General features: G+C 40.2%; 1 protein-coding gene across 1 annotated transcript in view; it reads right to left on the bottom strand.

Annotated features, from left to right (window-relative positions):
• Positions 1-2,466: 2,466 nt before the first annotated feature.
• Positions 2,467-16,246, bottom strand: part of clcn2c (chloride channel 2c) — a 162,595-nt gene continuing 148,815 nt past the window's right edge. Inside the window, exons 22-24 of the mRNA XM_062419239.1 lie at positions 14,302-14,406; positions 8,473-8,559; positions 2,467-5,680 (exon numbers count right to left, since the gene is read on the bottom strand). Coding sequence (XP_062275223.1) covers positions 5,486-5,680; positions 8,473-8,559; positions 14,302-14,406 — 387 coding nt within the window. The 3' untranslated portion in view covers positions 2,467-5,485. The remainder of the gene's footprint in view (positions 5,681-8,472; positions 8,560-14,301; positions 14,407-16,246) is intronic.

Genomic DNA, 16,246 nt, shown 5'->3' with positions numbered 1-16,246 from the left:
GTTTGTAGAGACAGATAAAGATTTCATGTCTGAGTTCACTGCTGTTCAAATAGCTTCAGGGAATATTTTAGTATCTCGGTTGATACATTTTAGACAATAGTCAATGGCCACTTTTCGACCGATGGTATCTAAATGCATTGGGGGCGTTTACTGCAGCTTCGGAAAGCTGATAAAATAGGTGCATTTGATGCTTATAGTAACAATTACACATTGTGAAATAATTTATAGTAAGTAGTACTGGGTCATATCAGATTTTAGGGGTACAAATATGGATATTGCAGTCGAGAGTATTGGAGGGACTTCCGGTCAAAATGCAGAGTTGGAACAATTTAGAACAAATATTACATATAAAGCTTTTGACTCTCTAAGCTATGAAAAGATTTGGGACAGAATAATCTAACTTGAACATTGTTGTGGTATTACTGTGTGTGCTTTCCCGCAGGAATATCAGCTAAAGACAAAAACAATGCTCCAGGTGTTTTACAGCTGTTGCTGACGGGAGAGAAGAGGACAGACAGGAGAGGAAACACAGCTGCAGAGTTACAGAACGTCCTCTGAGACAAACAATCACAAAATGATGGTTAGACAATGAGTGAGCCTCAACAAAACAAAATACTTGTTTGTTAAAATCTCATTTATTTCATCCCTGATATACAAAACAAAGTTTCATTTTTCTGTGTGAAAAATAGCTCTGGATTTTGTTCAGCTCTGTCTGGTTTGGCCCTCGGGGTTTGTGTTAGTAGAGGCCCTACAGTATGTACAATGTACAGCCCCTAAGAGCCCTAAGGAGTGGATAAAAGATAACCCTCGGTAACTGATGTGAGGATGTGGTCTTATCGAAGCCCCTCAGACTGAAGGAGAGGACAGGGGGAGTGTGATAAAACAGACTCAGCATCAGTGCTTGGGGGGGAGAGAGGGGGGGGCTTGTATAAGAGTGCCAGCTACCATCCATGCAGCAGGATTCACCAGAGAGCCTTTTAAGACCAGACGGGGAAGGTTTCCCAAAGCCAAGGTTTCTTATTGAGCAAAATACTAACACCTAAAAGGTGCAAAACAGTGTCTTAAATATTTGAATGCTGATTTTAGTGAGTTTTTATCAAGGCTTCTGGGAAAACTTCCCCCTTCAAATCGTCAATCAAACGTTACTTTATCACACAAAAAGCTCCCGTGTGTGCGTCATTTCTCCTCATATACATACATCTTTTTACACTTTTCAGGTTTCTTTACAAAAATAAGGTTATCTTGCATTCATGTCATCAATTAAAACTGGGTTACAAAGTGAGATGAACAACTGTTATTGCACAAATTGATTACCAACAAGGAGATCATCCATAAAAAGAATGAAAAACAAAAAAAAGAATTACAACTTCTACTTGATTAATACAGACTAATAAATATGCACCTACGTCGGTCTATGTCTGTCTGGTAGCAAATGAGAATGAACTCTGAAATGTGTGCGGAGTGGAAAGCTCTGATAGGAGGCAGAATAATGAAAATCGATGAAAAGCACAAACAAATGAACAAAAACCAAATCACACGAGTGGATCTCGGTCAGTCCCTGGAGGGGAGGGGGGGGGGTGATGACGACGGCAACGACGACGACGACAGGTTGCCCTGGTGATAATTGCACACAGCGCTGACACATCATCCACCTCGCTTACATATTTATGTCTGAGTGCGTGTGTGTGTGTGTGTGTGAAAAGTGCCTCGTCTACGTGTGTATGACTAGAAAAACCACATCCAAACACTTGGATGTGGATTGCTTATTCCAGCTGACAAAGAAGAGGAGTGGATGCAGGCACTTGTAGAATGAACATGTCACAGACAGACCACATGCTGGTCCCTTCAACATAAACATCCCCTTGGCTTTACAAATACATTTGTTTTCCTATTAGGCAGCCAGTGCCAGGCTTCACCCCATTAGTGTTATTTGCACTGTACAAATGAGTATTGACATAGTTGAAATGTTTCAGACAGCAAGTCAAAGATACAAAACATAAAAGACACAAAAATCAGTAATCAATCATCAATAATGAAAAAAAAGACATAAAAACAAGCCCCTAAATCTCTTATAAAAAGAGAATAGTCAACGATTAAAGATCGATTAAGACATTAAATTATGATTTTATATTACAGCCATGATGTTAAATATATTAATCTGTAAGTATAACTTTACTAACCCAAAAAGACACCACCCCCCCAGTTCAAAATTAGGCCTTGAATAAAGCTCATTGGATGAATGAAAGACGCCAATCAAAGTTGAAGCTCGATCTACTTTTAGTACAAAAGAAGAGAGCGAAAAAAGAAAATACACATAACATAACAGGCACAGGATGGCAAATATACTAAAACGCTTCATCATTCATTTGTCCCATTTTCATTTTTGATAAGCATCTCTTTTTTTTGTTTTTTTGTTGGTATATTTCGATTGTAAAAAAAAAAGAATCCCACATGCGCTCTCTCATGCAAAGCCATGCTGCTTACTGTGTGTGTGTGTGTTCTACTTTCAGCGACGACTACTGAGACAAGACACCGAAAATAAAATCCATGCAACGTATCGAATGTAGAAAGGACAGTGGAGTGTGTATTTAAGGCATTCAAATAGTAGAACAATTCTGCAAGTGGTAGTGGGCGTCGTTTCCATGCTAAAAAAATAAAACAAAAACTATATTAAAAAAAAAAAAAAAAAAAGAGTGTTTTAAAGTTACAATAAATGACATTCAGGCCCACTATATGTCAGCAAACATCTATTTGCTATGTAAAGACATAGTGGGGTCATGGCGTCCTGAGCAGAGAATAAAGTCACACTCCCTCTGAAGTGTGTTGTTATCTGAGCTTCTCTGTTCTTTGTTTTGATAGCCAGTCTGGTCATGTGTGCATGTTAGTGCATGTGAGTACCTTTGTGTCCATTCCCAACATGGTGGCCGCGTTAAAAACTTAAATAACAACTAAACAGTACACTTTAAAAAATGTCCAAGGTGAGAAATAGTCAATGCAGCAACACATTCTTTGTCCATACTGGATCAGCACTGCCTAGTTCGACAGTTTGATCTGAGTCTTGGGAGCTTTCTGTTCGGAGGCGTCTTTCTCCTGCTAACGACTAGGTACTCCATACCTTTAAAGTACTGACCGAAATAACTACATACTAAGTATTATCGAAACGTCTCTGGTCAAATGATACCTGCAATCCAAATATGACTATTTGTACAACTTCCTCGTAGCCAATCAACGCAATCGTCTTCGTTTAATGCGACATGTGATAGGCCCACTGCCGCAGTAGCTACAACCCGTCATGAGTTAGCGCGTTTAGCAGTTCAGCAGCCAAGATGCCACCTAAACGCTCTAAAGTGTGTCTACACTACACACCTGTTACACCGGATAAAATACAGAGCACTAAATGTGTAACGGATATCTAATGAAGTACTCAATTGGTATCGGTATCACTTTAAGGGGTAATTGGATCGGTACTGGTATCGTCATTTTATAAATGATACGCAGCCCTTTTAACAACGCGCATGCTTGTTTTGGTCTGAAATACTGGTGCTAGTTCAACATCTAGTGGCGCTGAATCTCCTATACTGCACCTTTAAAAGGATGTATTTCAGATAAGAAGCCCACAGGAGTGTAAAGAGGAAGCCAAAGTGAAGGAGAGGCAACATGTTTTTATGTCAATGAGCTGAGCGCGCACTATCTTGACTATCATCAAGCATCATGGCGGACATGAATGATTAAATACACAGTACTTATACGTTATATGTCATGTCACACTGATTGCTGACTCAGTAACCACCTTGCCAATAAAACATTAATGGCCCCAGTTCAAGTTTAAATCAGTCAACTATGCTGGGTAGTAGCAGGAGCAATATTTAGCATTGTAATCATTTGGGTTTAGAGTGGTAAACCTGGTCTTAGACTACTAACTATTGTGGATTTTTACACTTGTTCAGTTCAATCAGGCTCTTCACCTCCAATAATCAATGATTCTACTCACATTCTATCATCTAGTGCTGTATATGTTGACAGCAGCGTCTACCACAGCCCTGGACTGTTACGTCACATAGCTGCTGCTGGTGGTGGTGGTGGTGGTGGTGTTGGTTTGGGGTGGGGGCCACTGCGTCTCTGATAGTAATGGAGGTTAGCTAACATGGCGATCAAAGGCAGATTGATGAGAGGGCCCAGAGCAGCTGGTTAGGTAATGATGTCTTCATTCTTTCAGCCATCCATTTACTCCTCGTTCTTCCTCCCCTCCCTCCGTTTCCTGCCCTCTCCATCCGCCCCAACCTTCTCTCTGGAACGGTTATTAAGAGCTATATTTAGATAAGCGGAAAAACCTCGACTCTCGGGAGTGCATCGCCGGCCGTCGTTGGTGTGTGTTTCTATGCGTCTCCTGTGAGTGTGTGTGTGTGTATGTAAGGTCGTAGCTACCGTATGAAAGGAGTGTACATTATGAAAAAAGGGCTACAGGTGCTTCCGCCGCTGCCAACAGGTATGTCTGCTTGCATAGTCTGTACTCTCAACCTGACCATTAAGACTTGCAGTGATGAAATGAGAATACAAAGAAAAAGAGAAGGAATGGAAACACGAGAATACAGAAAACTAAGGCATTTCTCCCCCATCTGAGTCCAACGCTTTGTCAATGGGACAAACTGTGGTATAATTTACAAAGAAATGGCGCCAAAGCGAAATCCAGTTAATCCAGACGACCCGATCACTTGGCAATAAAATTATTCAAGCAGGAAATAAAAGATTGAAATGTGCTTAAAAGGCGTTAAAAAAAAATAGTCGTTTGCTACCTTCCTCTCTTCCGAATCCATGCACACACCTACGTTTTCTCATTTCATACACTCACACTCGCAGCACACACGCATACATTATTCTTCCTTGTCGTTGCTGCTGAATTTCTCGACTCAAGTGGAAGACTCATTCAAAAGATAAACTTTTGTAGGTCCTGTCAGTTCAGACTTTAACTCTAAAGATACACAAGCTAAACAAAGTCTTCTAAAAAAAACCCCCAAAAAACAAAAAATCCCTTTTTTTTTTTAAGATTTCATCCCAGTCCCTTGATTACCATGTTGACCATGACCATGTCTCTCTTTTTTTTTTTTTCCCCACCCCCCCACCCCCCAAATCCACATTCTCTTTGCTGTGGGTTCCCGAGGGTAAATGGAGAGCAGGGCACAAGGTTGAAGTTGTGTTCCACTCCCCCCCGGTGGAGTGTCTGGCTTTGTCAGTGCGAGGCTCCTACAGAAAGCACTGGGTGGTCCGGTTGAAGCGAAGGAGTGTCGGAGGTGGAGAGGAGAGTGATGAGGAGAGAGAGGAGGAGAGAGACGAGGAGGACTGGTGTAAGCAGAAGAACTCATTCCAGAATTAAATATTGATCCTAAGCCCTGAGGATTTTTGCATGTTTGTGGCTTTGGGGGGGGATTTAAAACCTCGATGCTTCCTCCTCCTCATCATCCTCCTCCTCTTCTTCTTCCACTTTCCCTCACTGGGACTTTTCGTCAGACTCGGAGGGGGTGTGCTCGCGGGGCAGCGACATGCTCTTGTGGCGGTCCCACAGCTTGTGGAGCTCGGTGGCTTCGTTCTCGCTGCTGCTGGTGCCGCTGTCCCGGAAACTGGCAAGAGGAGGACGCACCTTCACACCTTTGACTGTCACAGAGCCCTCGATGGCCTTGCGAAGCTAGATGGAGAAAGACCAGACAGTTAGAAAAAGAAGGTTCAGACACCCTAATTAATCTACGTGCCTCCTCCAACTGATACTTTTCAAAATGCTAACCCCAGCACTGCTCTGGCCTCGCTCTACAGTGCAAGTTCATGTTTGTAGTTCACAATGTGATTTACAGGCACACAATCCGCCTTTTATTTACACTGGAATCTCTTCTCCAAAATGTAATGGAGGGAAGGATCATAATCAGAGGGTGGCGTGCGCTGGAACAGAAGGTCAGAGTGACTTTGACTTTTGCTGCCGTCTGCTGAAACATTTCACTGAATAAGAGAAGAGGAAGGAGAGGATGGAACGACCGTACATTTATTCATCTGTGCTGCTCGCCACCTACACACAGCAGAATCTAAAAATGTCCAACGACAGGGTCAGACCCGCTTCCGCTACGGTTCATACTGCAGTCTGCCTTTCACAAATCTTCATTCAAAGGAATCTTTTAGAGGAGAAAATCAAAGTAGCTAAAACAGAAAATTACATAAAGTTTTTTTTTTGGGGGTAAAGTGAGTACTGTAGGTTTAGCTGTGATCTCTGAATGTGTTTGATAGACTCGAGAGTACATTTGACACCAGCAGTATTCTGTAGGTTTTAAGATGCTTTGTGGTTTTGCAATGTATAAATTTACCTAGAAACTACAAGAACTACAAATATAAACTCACAATCATTTTATTAAATGTTGAACTTATTACAAAACTGTGTAAATCAGTTACATCGATGTGACTATGAATTGAAAAAAAGTAAGAAAATTATGTCTTTCTATCTTTTTTGGTACAATATGAAATGTCGCTTTAAGGTATTTTATTTCCTAAATGTTCCCTAATCATTTCTTAAAAGTTTCCTAGAAAGAACCACATCTAGTACAAAATAAATAGATGCATTTTACTTGATTTTATGTAGTTTTTATACAATTTCTTAAAACTATTTTGACTATTTTTTAAATAGTTTTTCTATTCTTATAGTCCATCTTCTATTCCATTAGTGTTTTTCATCTTCTTTTTATGTTCCTTTTATGTGAAGCACTTGTTGCATGTCAGTTCTTTTGTTGTAAAGCACTTTGAGCTGCATTTGCTATATATCATTATTATTATTATTATTACCATTATTCCAGAATGAGCTGAACACTGTCTCTATTTGACCCATAATCAGAGCTTTATTACATAGTTCTCTCCAGGAAAAGTATTAGGAATTTGCGGACCAATAAAATAAAGCATTACCAAATAATCTGATCTAGAAGTGATATTATTACACTACTGTTCAATATCAGTATTTCAGGTATACTACTACTTCAGTTCAACTGTTTTTAAAAATTTTTTTACTACTATTGTTCTAATATGTATTGTTCCTTATTGGTATTACTGCTGTAATACTGTAAATTCCCCACCGTGGGAATAATAAAGGAATATCTTATCTTATCATGTTTTATTGTTTATGAATTGTATCATTGATAACAATCCAATCACTCCACACAATAGATTTAAATACAGTTTGTGTTTAACAGAATAAAGAAATGGCGATTATGCTGGAATTTGCAGGTTGTGGTTACCATGGCTGCAGAGGAGCATCGAATATAGGAACAAAACACCTTATTTAACAAGTGACACACAACTTCCTTCTTATTTCTACATACAAAGACCCCTTTCTTTTGATCCAGAGAGCAACACAAGCAACCTAGATGCATTAAGACCTTCATTGATTGAAACGGTCTACCTTACGTTTTCATTATGCAGAATCGACCGGCTTTAAACAGCTTTCTCAAGATATCCACGTGTTTATTACCCAATCCCCACATTCTGGAGAGGGCTGAAAGCTTGTTGCTCTACAGTGTGTTTAATCCTGTCTCTCTGTGCTCTCTGTGTGTGTTATTGTTACTGAAGTTTCTGCTTGGCCTGGACTAGTTTGTCATGTGGCTGATAGTGAAGTGAAGGCTTTGGGAGCCGCTGATGCTGTGGCGAGCACCGAAAAAGAACTGTCTGCATTGTCTGGCTGGAAAAATAATGCGGCATAATAGTCACGCACGCAAACATCGACACATTTCTTCATCTCCATGAGGAGCGGCGAGGCCGTGATGTAACGTGTGTGTGTGACAGACAGGCTGGCAGGCAGGCGGACTGAGGGGAGGCTGGGCTGCTTTATCTGCCCTTGCTGGGTTTTTGTCTGCTGGTGGAACGCTGAACAAAACAGCCTAAATGTCAGGGGCAGGCAAGCAGCACTGCACTTAGCAAAGAGTCAGTTGTTTGTGAGGCAGGGAGAGGGAGGGAGAGAGAGAGAGAGAGAGAGAGAGAGAGAGAGAGAGAGAGAGAGAGAGAGAGAGAGAGAGAGATGAAGGGAGGCAGAGAAAAGAGAGAAAACAGAGGCAGCAACATTAAGCAGCCTTTTGTCTGTCACAGTACATAACAGGCAGAGGGAGGAGGAATCATTAATGCTGACTGAAATGCCTCTTGTCTGTGTCTGTGTTTGTGTTTGTGTTTGTGTGTGTGTGTGTGTGCGTGCATGAGCGCAGCATGGCGACAGCGCTCCCGATGATATTGACAGTGATTTTACAGCTATGAAAGCAGCCTGTGAAAACGATGACAGTCACGATTTTTCAGGCGTCGCGTCGAAGAAAAAGGGCGAAAACCAGATCGTGAGTTTCAGATCGGTGAGGTTTTAGACATTTTAGACGTCCAATTCACTGATGTACAATAATGATGTGAAAACGCTACAGAAATAATAGAGAAAAAAAATCCCAAAACGAGCTGTAATGAGGCTCTTACCTCTTTCAGGGACACCACCCCGATGAGGCGTCCGATGCTGGTGACGTAGGCGTGGTCGAGGCCCAGCAGGGAGAAGATGGTGTGAGTCTGGAGGGAGACAGGAGACGTGGTTAGAAAAACAATCTATGAATAACACTGCAAATACTGTGCAGGGGAGTCCTACTTCCAATAACTAGGTTCAGTTTGGGAACATCTAGAAAATGACTTCAGTTAACGGTCAACGACAACCTCATTCCTGCCGGATTAAATGGGACATGATCACTTTTGGAAATGTGGTACGGGGACGTCGCTCACACCCGATTAGAAACTGGCACGACGTGTTCTGATCAAAGTTAAAAGGAGAAAAGAGACGAGATAGTGGAACATGGCTAGATGACTGTGATTAACCATGTTTCAAGGAAAAAGGTCTTTTATCAGAGGTGATAAGAAACTGGCACATAATATCATAATCCACGCCTTTAGATAATATCTTATCAGTGTGTTAACCTGTAGCAGAGGGAAGACACCAAATAATCAAGGTTTTTCTATAAAAAGTAGAAGATTAAAGGAGTGAGAAATGACATAAATACAGTGAGCGAGAGGAGAGGTAAATGCTGGCAGCCTTTTAACTATATGTACCAAAACCCCCAGAGAGGAAACTTTTTATTACCATGGTCCTCGTCTGTAGAACAGTCTTCCTGAAGACCTGAGAGCAGCAGAGTGTGTTTTTAAAAGCAAACTTAATTTACCTTTTTAATCTGGCTTTATTCTATTTATTAATCTGCCTTTTATTTTATAGTCTTAGGCAGTTTGGACTATTATTTTTAATTGATTGTTTTCCTCTTCCTAACTCAACTTTTATGTCTGGTTTTACTTCATCATATTTCCTCTTAGTTGCTTTATTATTTTATTTTCTATTTAACTTTTATTTTTGTTTTCCTTTTATACCCCTTTATATACTTTATTATTCTTTTATTACCTTTTATTTTATATGAGTATTCTTCATTTTTACATTTTTATTCTACCTCTGTTGTTTCCTTACTGCAGATTCATGAGAGTTATGATAGTGTTGCCTCACTTCCTGTTTTTATTGTGACTTTGTTTGTTTGGTTGTTTTTTTGACATTACCAGGTATGAAAAGTGCCCTACAATTAAATGTGATTGATTGATTGACTAAACCCTCACTGAACATCCTCATATATATTTGCAAGATGTAAGAACTCCGGAGGCCATTTTCTCAAAGCTGTGATTGGCTGAGAAAAAGCTGTTTTAGTCTTAAATAAGGAAAAGATGCATCACTCTAAAACACATCCATAAAACCAAACTTCTAACCCTTTTCAAGACCAGCACAGTCTTGAAAAGTCATGCAGTGCGTGGCTTTGGTGAGTAAGCATATCAATTTAAACATTCTACCGAACCGTAACTAACTGTGTTGCAGCAGTGCTGCGTACAAACCCTCCTGTTGCAGACTGTGGAGCCTGTGACAGTGATGACCACACATTAGCCTGTGACAGCTGCCTCATGAATGAGGTCAAACGTGGGTTGAACATATTAGAGTGTGATGAGTCTCTTGACTAAAAGGGCTGCAGACTCATTTATAAGAAGAGTGGCGAAGCTAATTCCATCAATACGCCGACCAAGTTACACCGACCAATCCCAACCTCCTGCTTTAAAACCACACAAGCATTAATTAATAGTTTTATTCCTCTTTTCTTAGTTTGAAGCTCAATAAATGTAAAACAAAGATTGCAGCTCGTACGTTTAAAGGAACCAGTGGATTTTAGTTTGAAGCCAGCTTTTTGTTACTTGGAGCAGCTGTGGACACATCTGTCTCTTAAAGTAGCCCCCTCTCTTGAGAGACATTAAAAGCACACTATAAAGCAGCGTTTGCATGTAGGACGCACCAGTAAAGATACAACTATATTAATGTAACCCTAGTTTCCTGCTTCCTCTTCATGCTTCAGTTAGAGCTGATGAAACTTAAGTGTCTTTAGTTTTCTACACGAGTTGGTGTCCAGCTGTTTTATCTGTTTGCAGCTGTGTTCGTGTGATTTATCAGAGATTTATTTATTTATTTGTATTCAACTTTTAAAGACAACTTTTAATAAATTCACCAGTGCTGCAAGTCAATGAGCGTGACTCATTTATGCAGCCCGAAAATGGTGCTAAAATGTCCTGTGAGCACTGAGCCTGTCATTTTGTGCCATTAGTATCATTCACACCCTCATTTTTTAAATTTCAGCTTTGTTTCTTGTGTGTTTTTTTTAACCTTATTGTTGGGAATGTAGGTTTTTGCATGTTTATAGTACTGTGTTTTGCTCTATTTATACTCTGCTCCCTATTAGAAGCGTATTTGCTTATTCAATGACTCAATTTCCCCACTGGGATCATTAAAGTTTAATATAGAGCAGCACGGTGGCTCAGTGGTTAGCGCTGCTGCCTGGTTGGAATGCAGGTTCTCCCTGTGTGGAGGTTAAGTATAATCCACATGTTGCTCCTCTTTCCTCCCACCATCTAAAACATGTATGTTAGGGTTAATACTCCTGACCCTCTACCCTTGACAAAAAGAAATGAAGTTGGTGCCCTGGCTGCCCACGGCTCCTAGCGTGTGCGTGTGTGTGTGTGTGTGTGTGTGTGTGTGTGTGTGTGTGTGTGTGTGTGTGTGTGTGTGTGTGTATGGGATGGCTCAAATGCAGAGGATGAGTTTCCCCATGGGGATGAATAAAGTACCCCTTCTTCTTAATCTCATCTCCACTGTTAGAATTCCTACAGCTAAAAGTAAAAAGAGTAAGAGGTCAGAAGCTTCAGTGGTGAATCAAAAAGGTTGCAGGACTGATGCCAACTGGCTTGTTTTTGTTTTGGACCCTTTTAGAGTATGATGGGACTTTCTGTGTAGCCAGAATAGGCAGTTGGGGGACTTTGAAATGGATCCCACTGTGCCAAGCAAACAGAAGCAGGTGCCACAGAAATGCTTGTTAAGTGTTTTCAAGCCTGGCTTTATCGAACATTTGTTATATGTGTGATACAACATAAGTGTGTGTTTGCACATCTCTCTCTTTTCTCTCTATAACATGTTTCTATTGATTCATCTTCAACTTTGGGATGTATCCATGTATTTATCCATGTAATTATAGCAATATCATAGAAGTTGAGGCGTGTTTCTGGTTTTCAGCTGGCAAAAACTTTTGTAAAGAATGTATTCCAGGTCTGATTCATTTCATTTTTGTCCTCCACATCTGGATGCATGAGTGCAGGTGAGGAAGGTGCTAGTAGAGGCCAGAACTGGTGTGATCCAGCCTCTATTTCACTGTCACTGTCTGTGCCGGCTCACTACAACAACAGCTTCTAGAGTTCCTTTTGTACACAGTCTGTCTTTTTATCCGCTACATCAAATAAACTAATGTGTGGCTGTGGCTACCGGGGCCGACAAAAAAAAAAACCCCAGACCGCAGTGACTGAACATATTGCCATGTAGATATTCAGAGGAAACAGATTTGTCCGTTACGAGAGGGCCGGCGGACAATCACAGACAATCGCAGGCAACAACAGTAAACAGCATGGGATAAATGGAAGCCAGATCCAGAGAGATGTAGAGAGAATAACTTCACACACACACACACACACACACACACACATAAGCCAGCATACAGCGGCGGCAGTGGCTGTGTTTAATATGCTGAGGGAGATTGTGCGTGGTATTGGCTTTTGGCTGTGTGCAGTGGAGGGGAGGGGAGCGAGATGGATTGGTGCAGGATCCCTCTCTTAAATGTTTAAAAAGTATTCACACAGAGCCCAGAGGATGAGAGGGAGAGAGGGAGAGAGAGAGAGAGGGAGAGAGGAGAGAGAGAGAGAGAGAGAGAGAGAGAGAGAGAGAGAGAGAGAGAGAGAGAGAGAGAGAGAGGGAGTGAAAGAGAGAGAGAGTAGGTGGCATCATGAATGGAGGACATTAGGCATTGCAACAGCCGCTGGCACACCACAAAGAGTAAGAGTGTGTGTGTAGGAAGTGTTGGTAGGATGGTTTTTGTGCGTGTGTGTGTGCGTGTGTATCTTCCTGAGATTGTGACTGTGATTCAGTAAGGAAGCTAAATCAGCACGAGCGCTTTACTCCTTCACTTAATTTCCTTTTTCTCCTTCACACAGTAGGGGAGGACTTGGCTAGAGTGTGTGGGTTATTTGCACACTTCTTCAATGTCACCACACACAACAGGAGCATCAGTAGTATCTGCAGTGTTGGAACTGAAGGTACTTCATTTTTCTAAGAGTTGGTGTTTGTACTGGGGAACACTCTTATATGACAAAGTCTAAAGTGTGAGAAACTTTATGAAAAGATTTACCAGTTTTCCCAATGACAGAATCCGTTGTTTGTTTTATGGCAGGAAGCTAGCATCGTGTAGCACTCACATAGGCTTCAATGACTCATACTACAGTATTAAACATTCATTATGGTCATTTTCAAATGCTGTAAAAGTAATCCAGACACAATTCACAGCAGAATATACAAGATGAACCTGCAAACTGTGCTTAGTTATTAAGATTCAAATCTCAAATCCTCCTCATTGGTGCTCAGAAGTATGTGACATCACCAATATGGTGTAAAGCAGTAAAGTCAGTTCATAAATGTATTAAATCCTTTTAAAACTTTTATGTCATAATTCATTGCAAGGCTTCATTTATCCAAATTGAAGAGAAGCACCCTGTAGAATGTATTGAGGTTTAAAGGGTTAATTGGCTGTACAGGTCAATTCTGTCTCCTTCCAGAAGTCAGTGAAGCATTTTTGATGTTCCCTAACAAAGTCCATCCTGTCTCATTTAGTGTGTCTGAGCAGTGACTAAAAATCACAACTTGGATCTTATAGACTGTTACAGAGTCTCTTTTCTTCTTTGACATTATGACTATTCCTACGATGCTTTTATGACTTTCAGTACATCATTTTGATCATAGAAATCAGGCAAACTATTCCATAAAAGGCCATGTGCCTGCAGGTTTTTGTTCCAACCGATTAAGAGCACACATGATCCGACCAATCAGCTGTCTGAAGATCAGTGTTGGGGTATAACTAGTTACATGTAACAGCGTTATGTAATTTAATAACAAAACAAATGTAAGTGTAATCCGTTTCAGTTACTGAGAAAAAATGTGTCATTAAATTACAATTACTGATGAAAATGTTGATGATTATAAATATTTTATAAATAAATCATGACGTGGGCTTATGTGGAGCACACATGGACTTAAATGGTGTAACAGTACCAATTAAGCCCATGCCAGACCTTTGACTTTTTTCATCACATATCTTTATTTCATATTCCAAAATCTTCATGAACTAATGAATACATTTTCAAATGAGAGATAAATCTTGCTTTATAAGAAATGATCTCCCTTATAAATCATGTCAGTATCCATGAAAAACACCTGGACTTAGATTTTGGTGCTTAATGGCTACACTTACCCTAACAGCTGGAAACATTTGTTAGAAAATTAAAAAGTAATCAAATGTAATAAGTTACATTACTTTGATTAAGTAATTGAAATACATTACTTGTTACATTTTAAATAGGTTAACTAGTAATCTGTAAACAACCTTCCCAAACCTGCTGAAGACTGAGATCAGTGGATTCAATGAGTCAAGCCTGATGTGCTCCTGCTTGGCTGAAATGAAAACCTGCAGCCACATTGCCTTTTATGTAATAGTGTGGGCATCCCTGCCATAAATCAATACATAAGTAGTGATACACTTCTTCATATCATCCCCCATTCTTCACACTTGTTATTGTGCAGGGATACATAATTGTGCTTTAATATGAGAATCACACACAGAAGCTAGACAACAGCTGGATGTACAATCAGACCTTATGCAGCGACGTGCGCTCCACCAGCTGGAACGGGGCCGGGTCGATCTTGCAGTTGTTGAAGTTGACCTGCTCATCAAGCTGATTCTCTTCCCACTCTGCAATCTGTAAAGCACACAAATGGAGGGAGGAGGGAGTTAAACAACATCGCTGAAGAACTGCCAACAGAGTGAAGGGACAGACAAGAAGTATCTACCCCTAAAGGGCCTATCTGTACTGTTTTTTTTAACTGTCTGACTATAAGACATGAGAGTGACAGCATGCTTAATAGATGCTGTTAACGGACCGTGCCTTTATGTGAGCTGTCAGTCACTAATCAGAAGACAAAGGCATCAAATAATACCACACCACCTCCTGACAAATTGCCTCTCTCTGATAGACAATCAATGGACCGGGCAACGCGCTGAATGACTCTATAAATCAAACGAGGGGCCTACGACGGTGGACGGCGAGGAAGGTGAACGGCGAACGGGGAAGTGGGGAGAGGTAGCGAGATGCGGTGACAAGGCAGACGTATGAGAAGCAGCCGATGAGTGATTCCGAGAGGAAAAAGAGGGGATGGAGGGAGAAATTGAGAGGAATATGTGGCTGACAGAGAGGAAATGAGAGGTGCTGTTGATGGATGAATTATGAATGATGTCATATCCAAAAATATAAGGAGTCTAGGGTAATCGGGGCCCGTCTGGGAATATTGAGAAATCTGAAAAGCAGAGTGTGTAACAGAGCGTGATGTCATCGAGTGCAAGCTGATATTTGACTTAGATAAATACAGTCAAATATAGACTGACACCAAGACTGTTTTTGATACAGTAGCTGCTATTAAAGGATAAGGCTGTTGATAGTTTATATTTCTCTTATTGCCAAAAAACCTCATTAAAAGACAAAAACCTACAATTAACTGATCCTACAGTATTAATCTGAATTGTTTGTGTATCTAAAGCCTGATATATTTATTCCTCTGTGGCACAGAGGTTCATTATTGTCCAAAAACTTTTAAAACACATCAAGGAGCCACACTGTTGCACTGGCTGACATGTTTCTTGATTAGCATGAGCTCACACACACATACACACACACACACACTGTAGCTTATTTTGAGTTGATCCCTCATACAGTGTGCCTTAGCCTGCGCTGCCTGAGATACTTACAAGGGCACTAAAATACATACTGACGTATAAATCCACTGAAAGTAGTTTAAAAACAACAAACAACAAAAAAGCAATTTTGTTCTGTTTGAGTAACATTTGCTGAAAACTGCATGGCTCAGCTGTTCTTGCAAATGAGCAATTCTTTTTTTTTTTTTTTTTTAAATAAAACTATGTTTGTGGTTTTTAAAAATGTACGTCTCCAGCAGGATTCAGCAGGGCTGGAGCTCAGTGCCACAGAAAAGGCAGGAAAGCATTGAATGAAAAACATGTTTTGGAATTTTGTCTTTTAACCCTTACATACTGTTCAGGTCAAATTTGACCTGTTTTGACATTTAACAGCTGTAAAAACAACCCAAATGTCATTCTTCTGCCCTGATATATGATGACTTTTCCCAAAGTGGCATAAAATGCACAAAAATGAAAATATTATATAAATTGTATCAAATATTTAATCTTTAAAATTATTAAAATTATTATTATTATTGTTATGTACTATTTAAAATGTTATCCTTTTGTAGAGGGTTCTACAAATGTTTGTCCATTAAGGCTGTTCTGGGTCAAATGTGACCCGTATCTATTGACGTGTGTTTTAGTGAAATGAATAGTTAATAGTTTTAATAAGATAGTAGTTATGAGGATTTCTTTTTATGATGTAGCAGTGAAGACTGATGGCTGTAATGGTTATACAATAAACCCCACAGCTCCATAAAGTTCTGCTCATTTTCACTTTACATAAAATACATTTACATCATTATTGTTATGTTATATTTTCATGTCTTAGGTCAAATAGGACATGA

The sequence above is a fragment of the Scomber scombrus genome, chromosome 5 (genome assembly GCF_963691925.1).
Source record: "Scomber scombrus chromosome 5, fScoSco1.1, whole genome shotgun sequence".
NCBI lineage: Eukaryota > Metazoa > Chordata > Actinopteri > Scombriformes > Scombridae > Scomber > Scomber scombrus.
The sequence above is the reverse complement of the archived record's forward strand: the minus strand, read 5'-3'. Positions and strand labels throughout refer to the sequence as shown.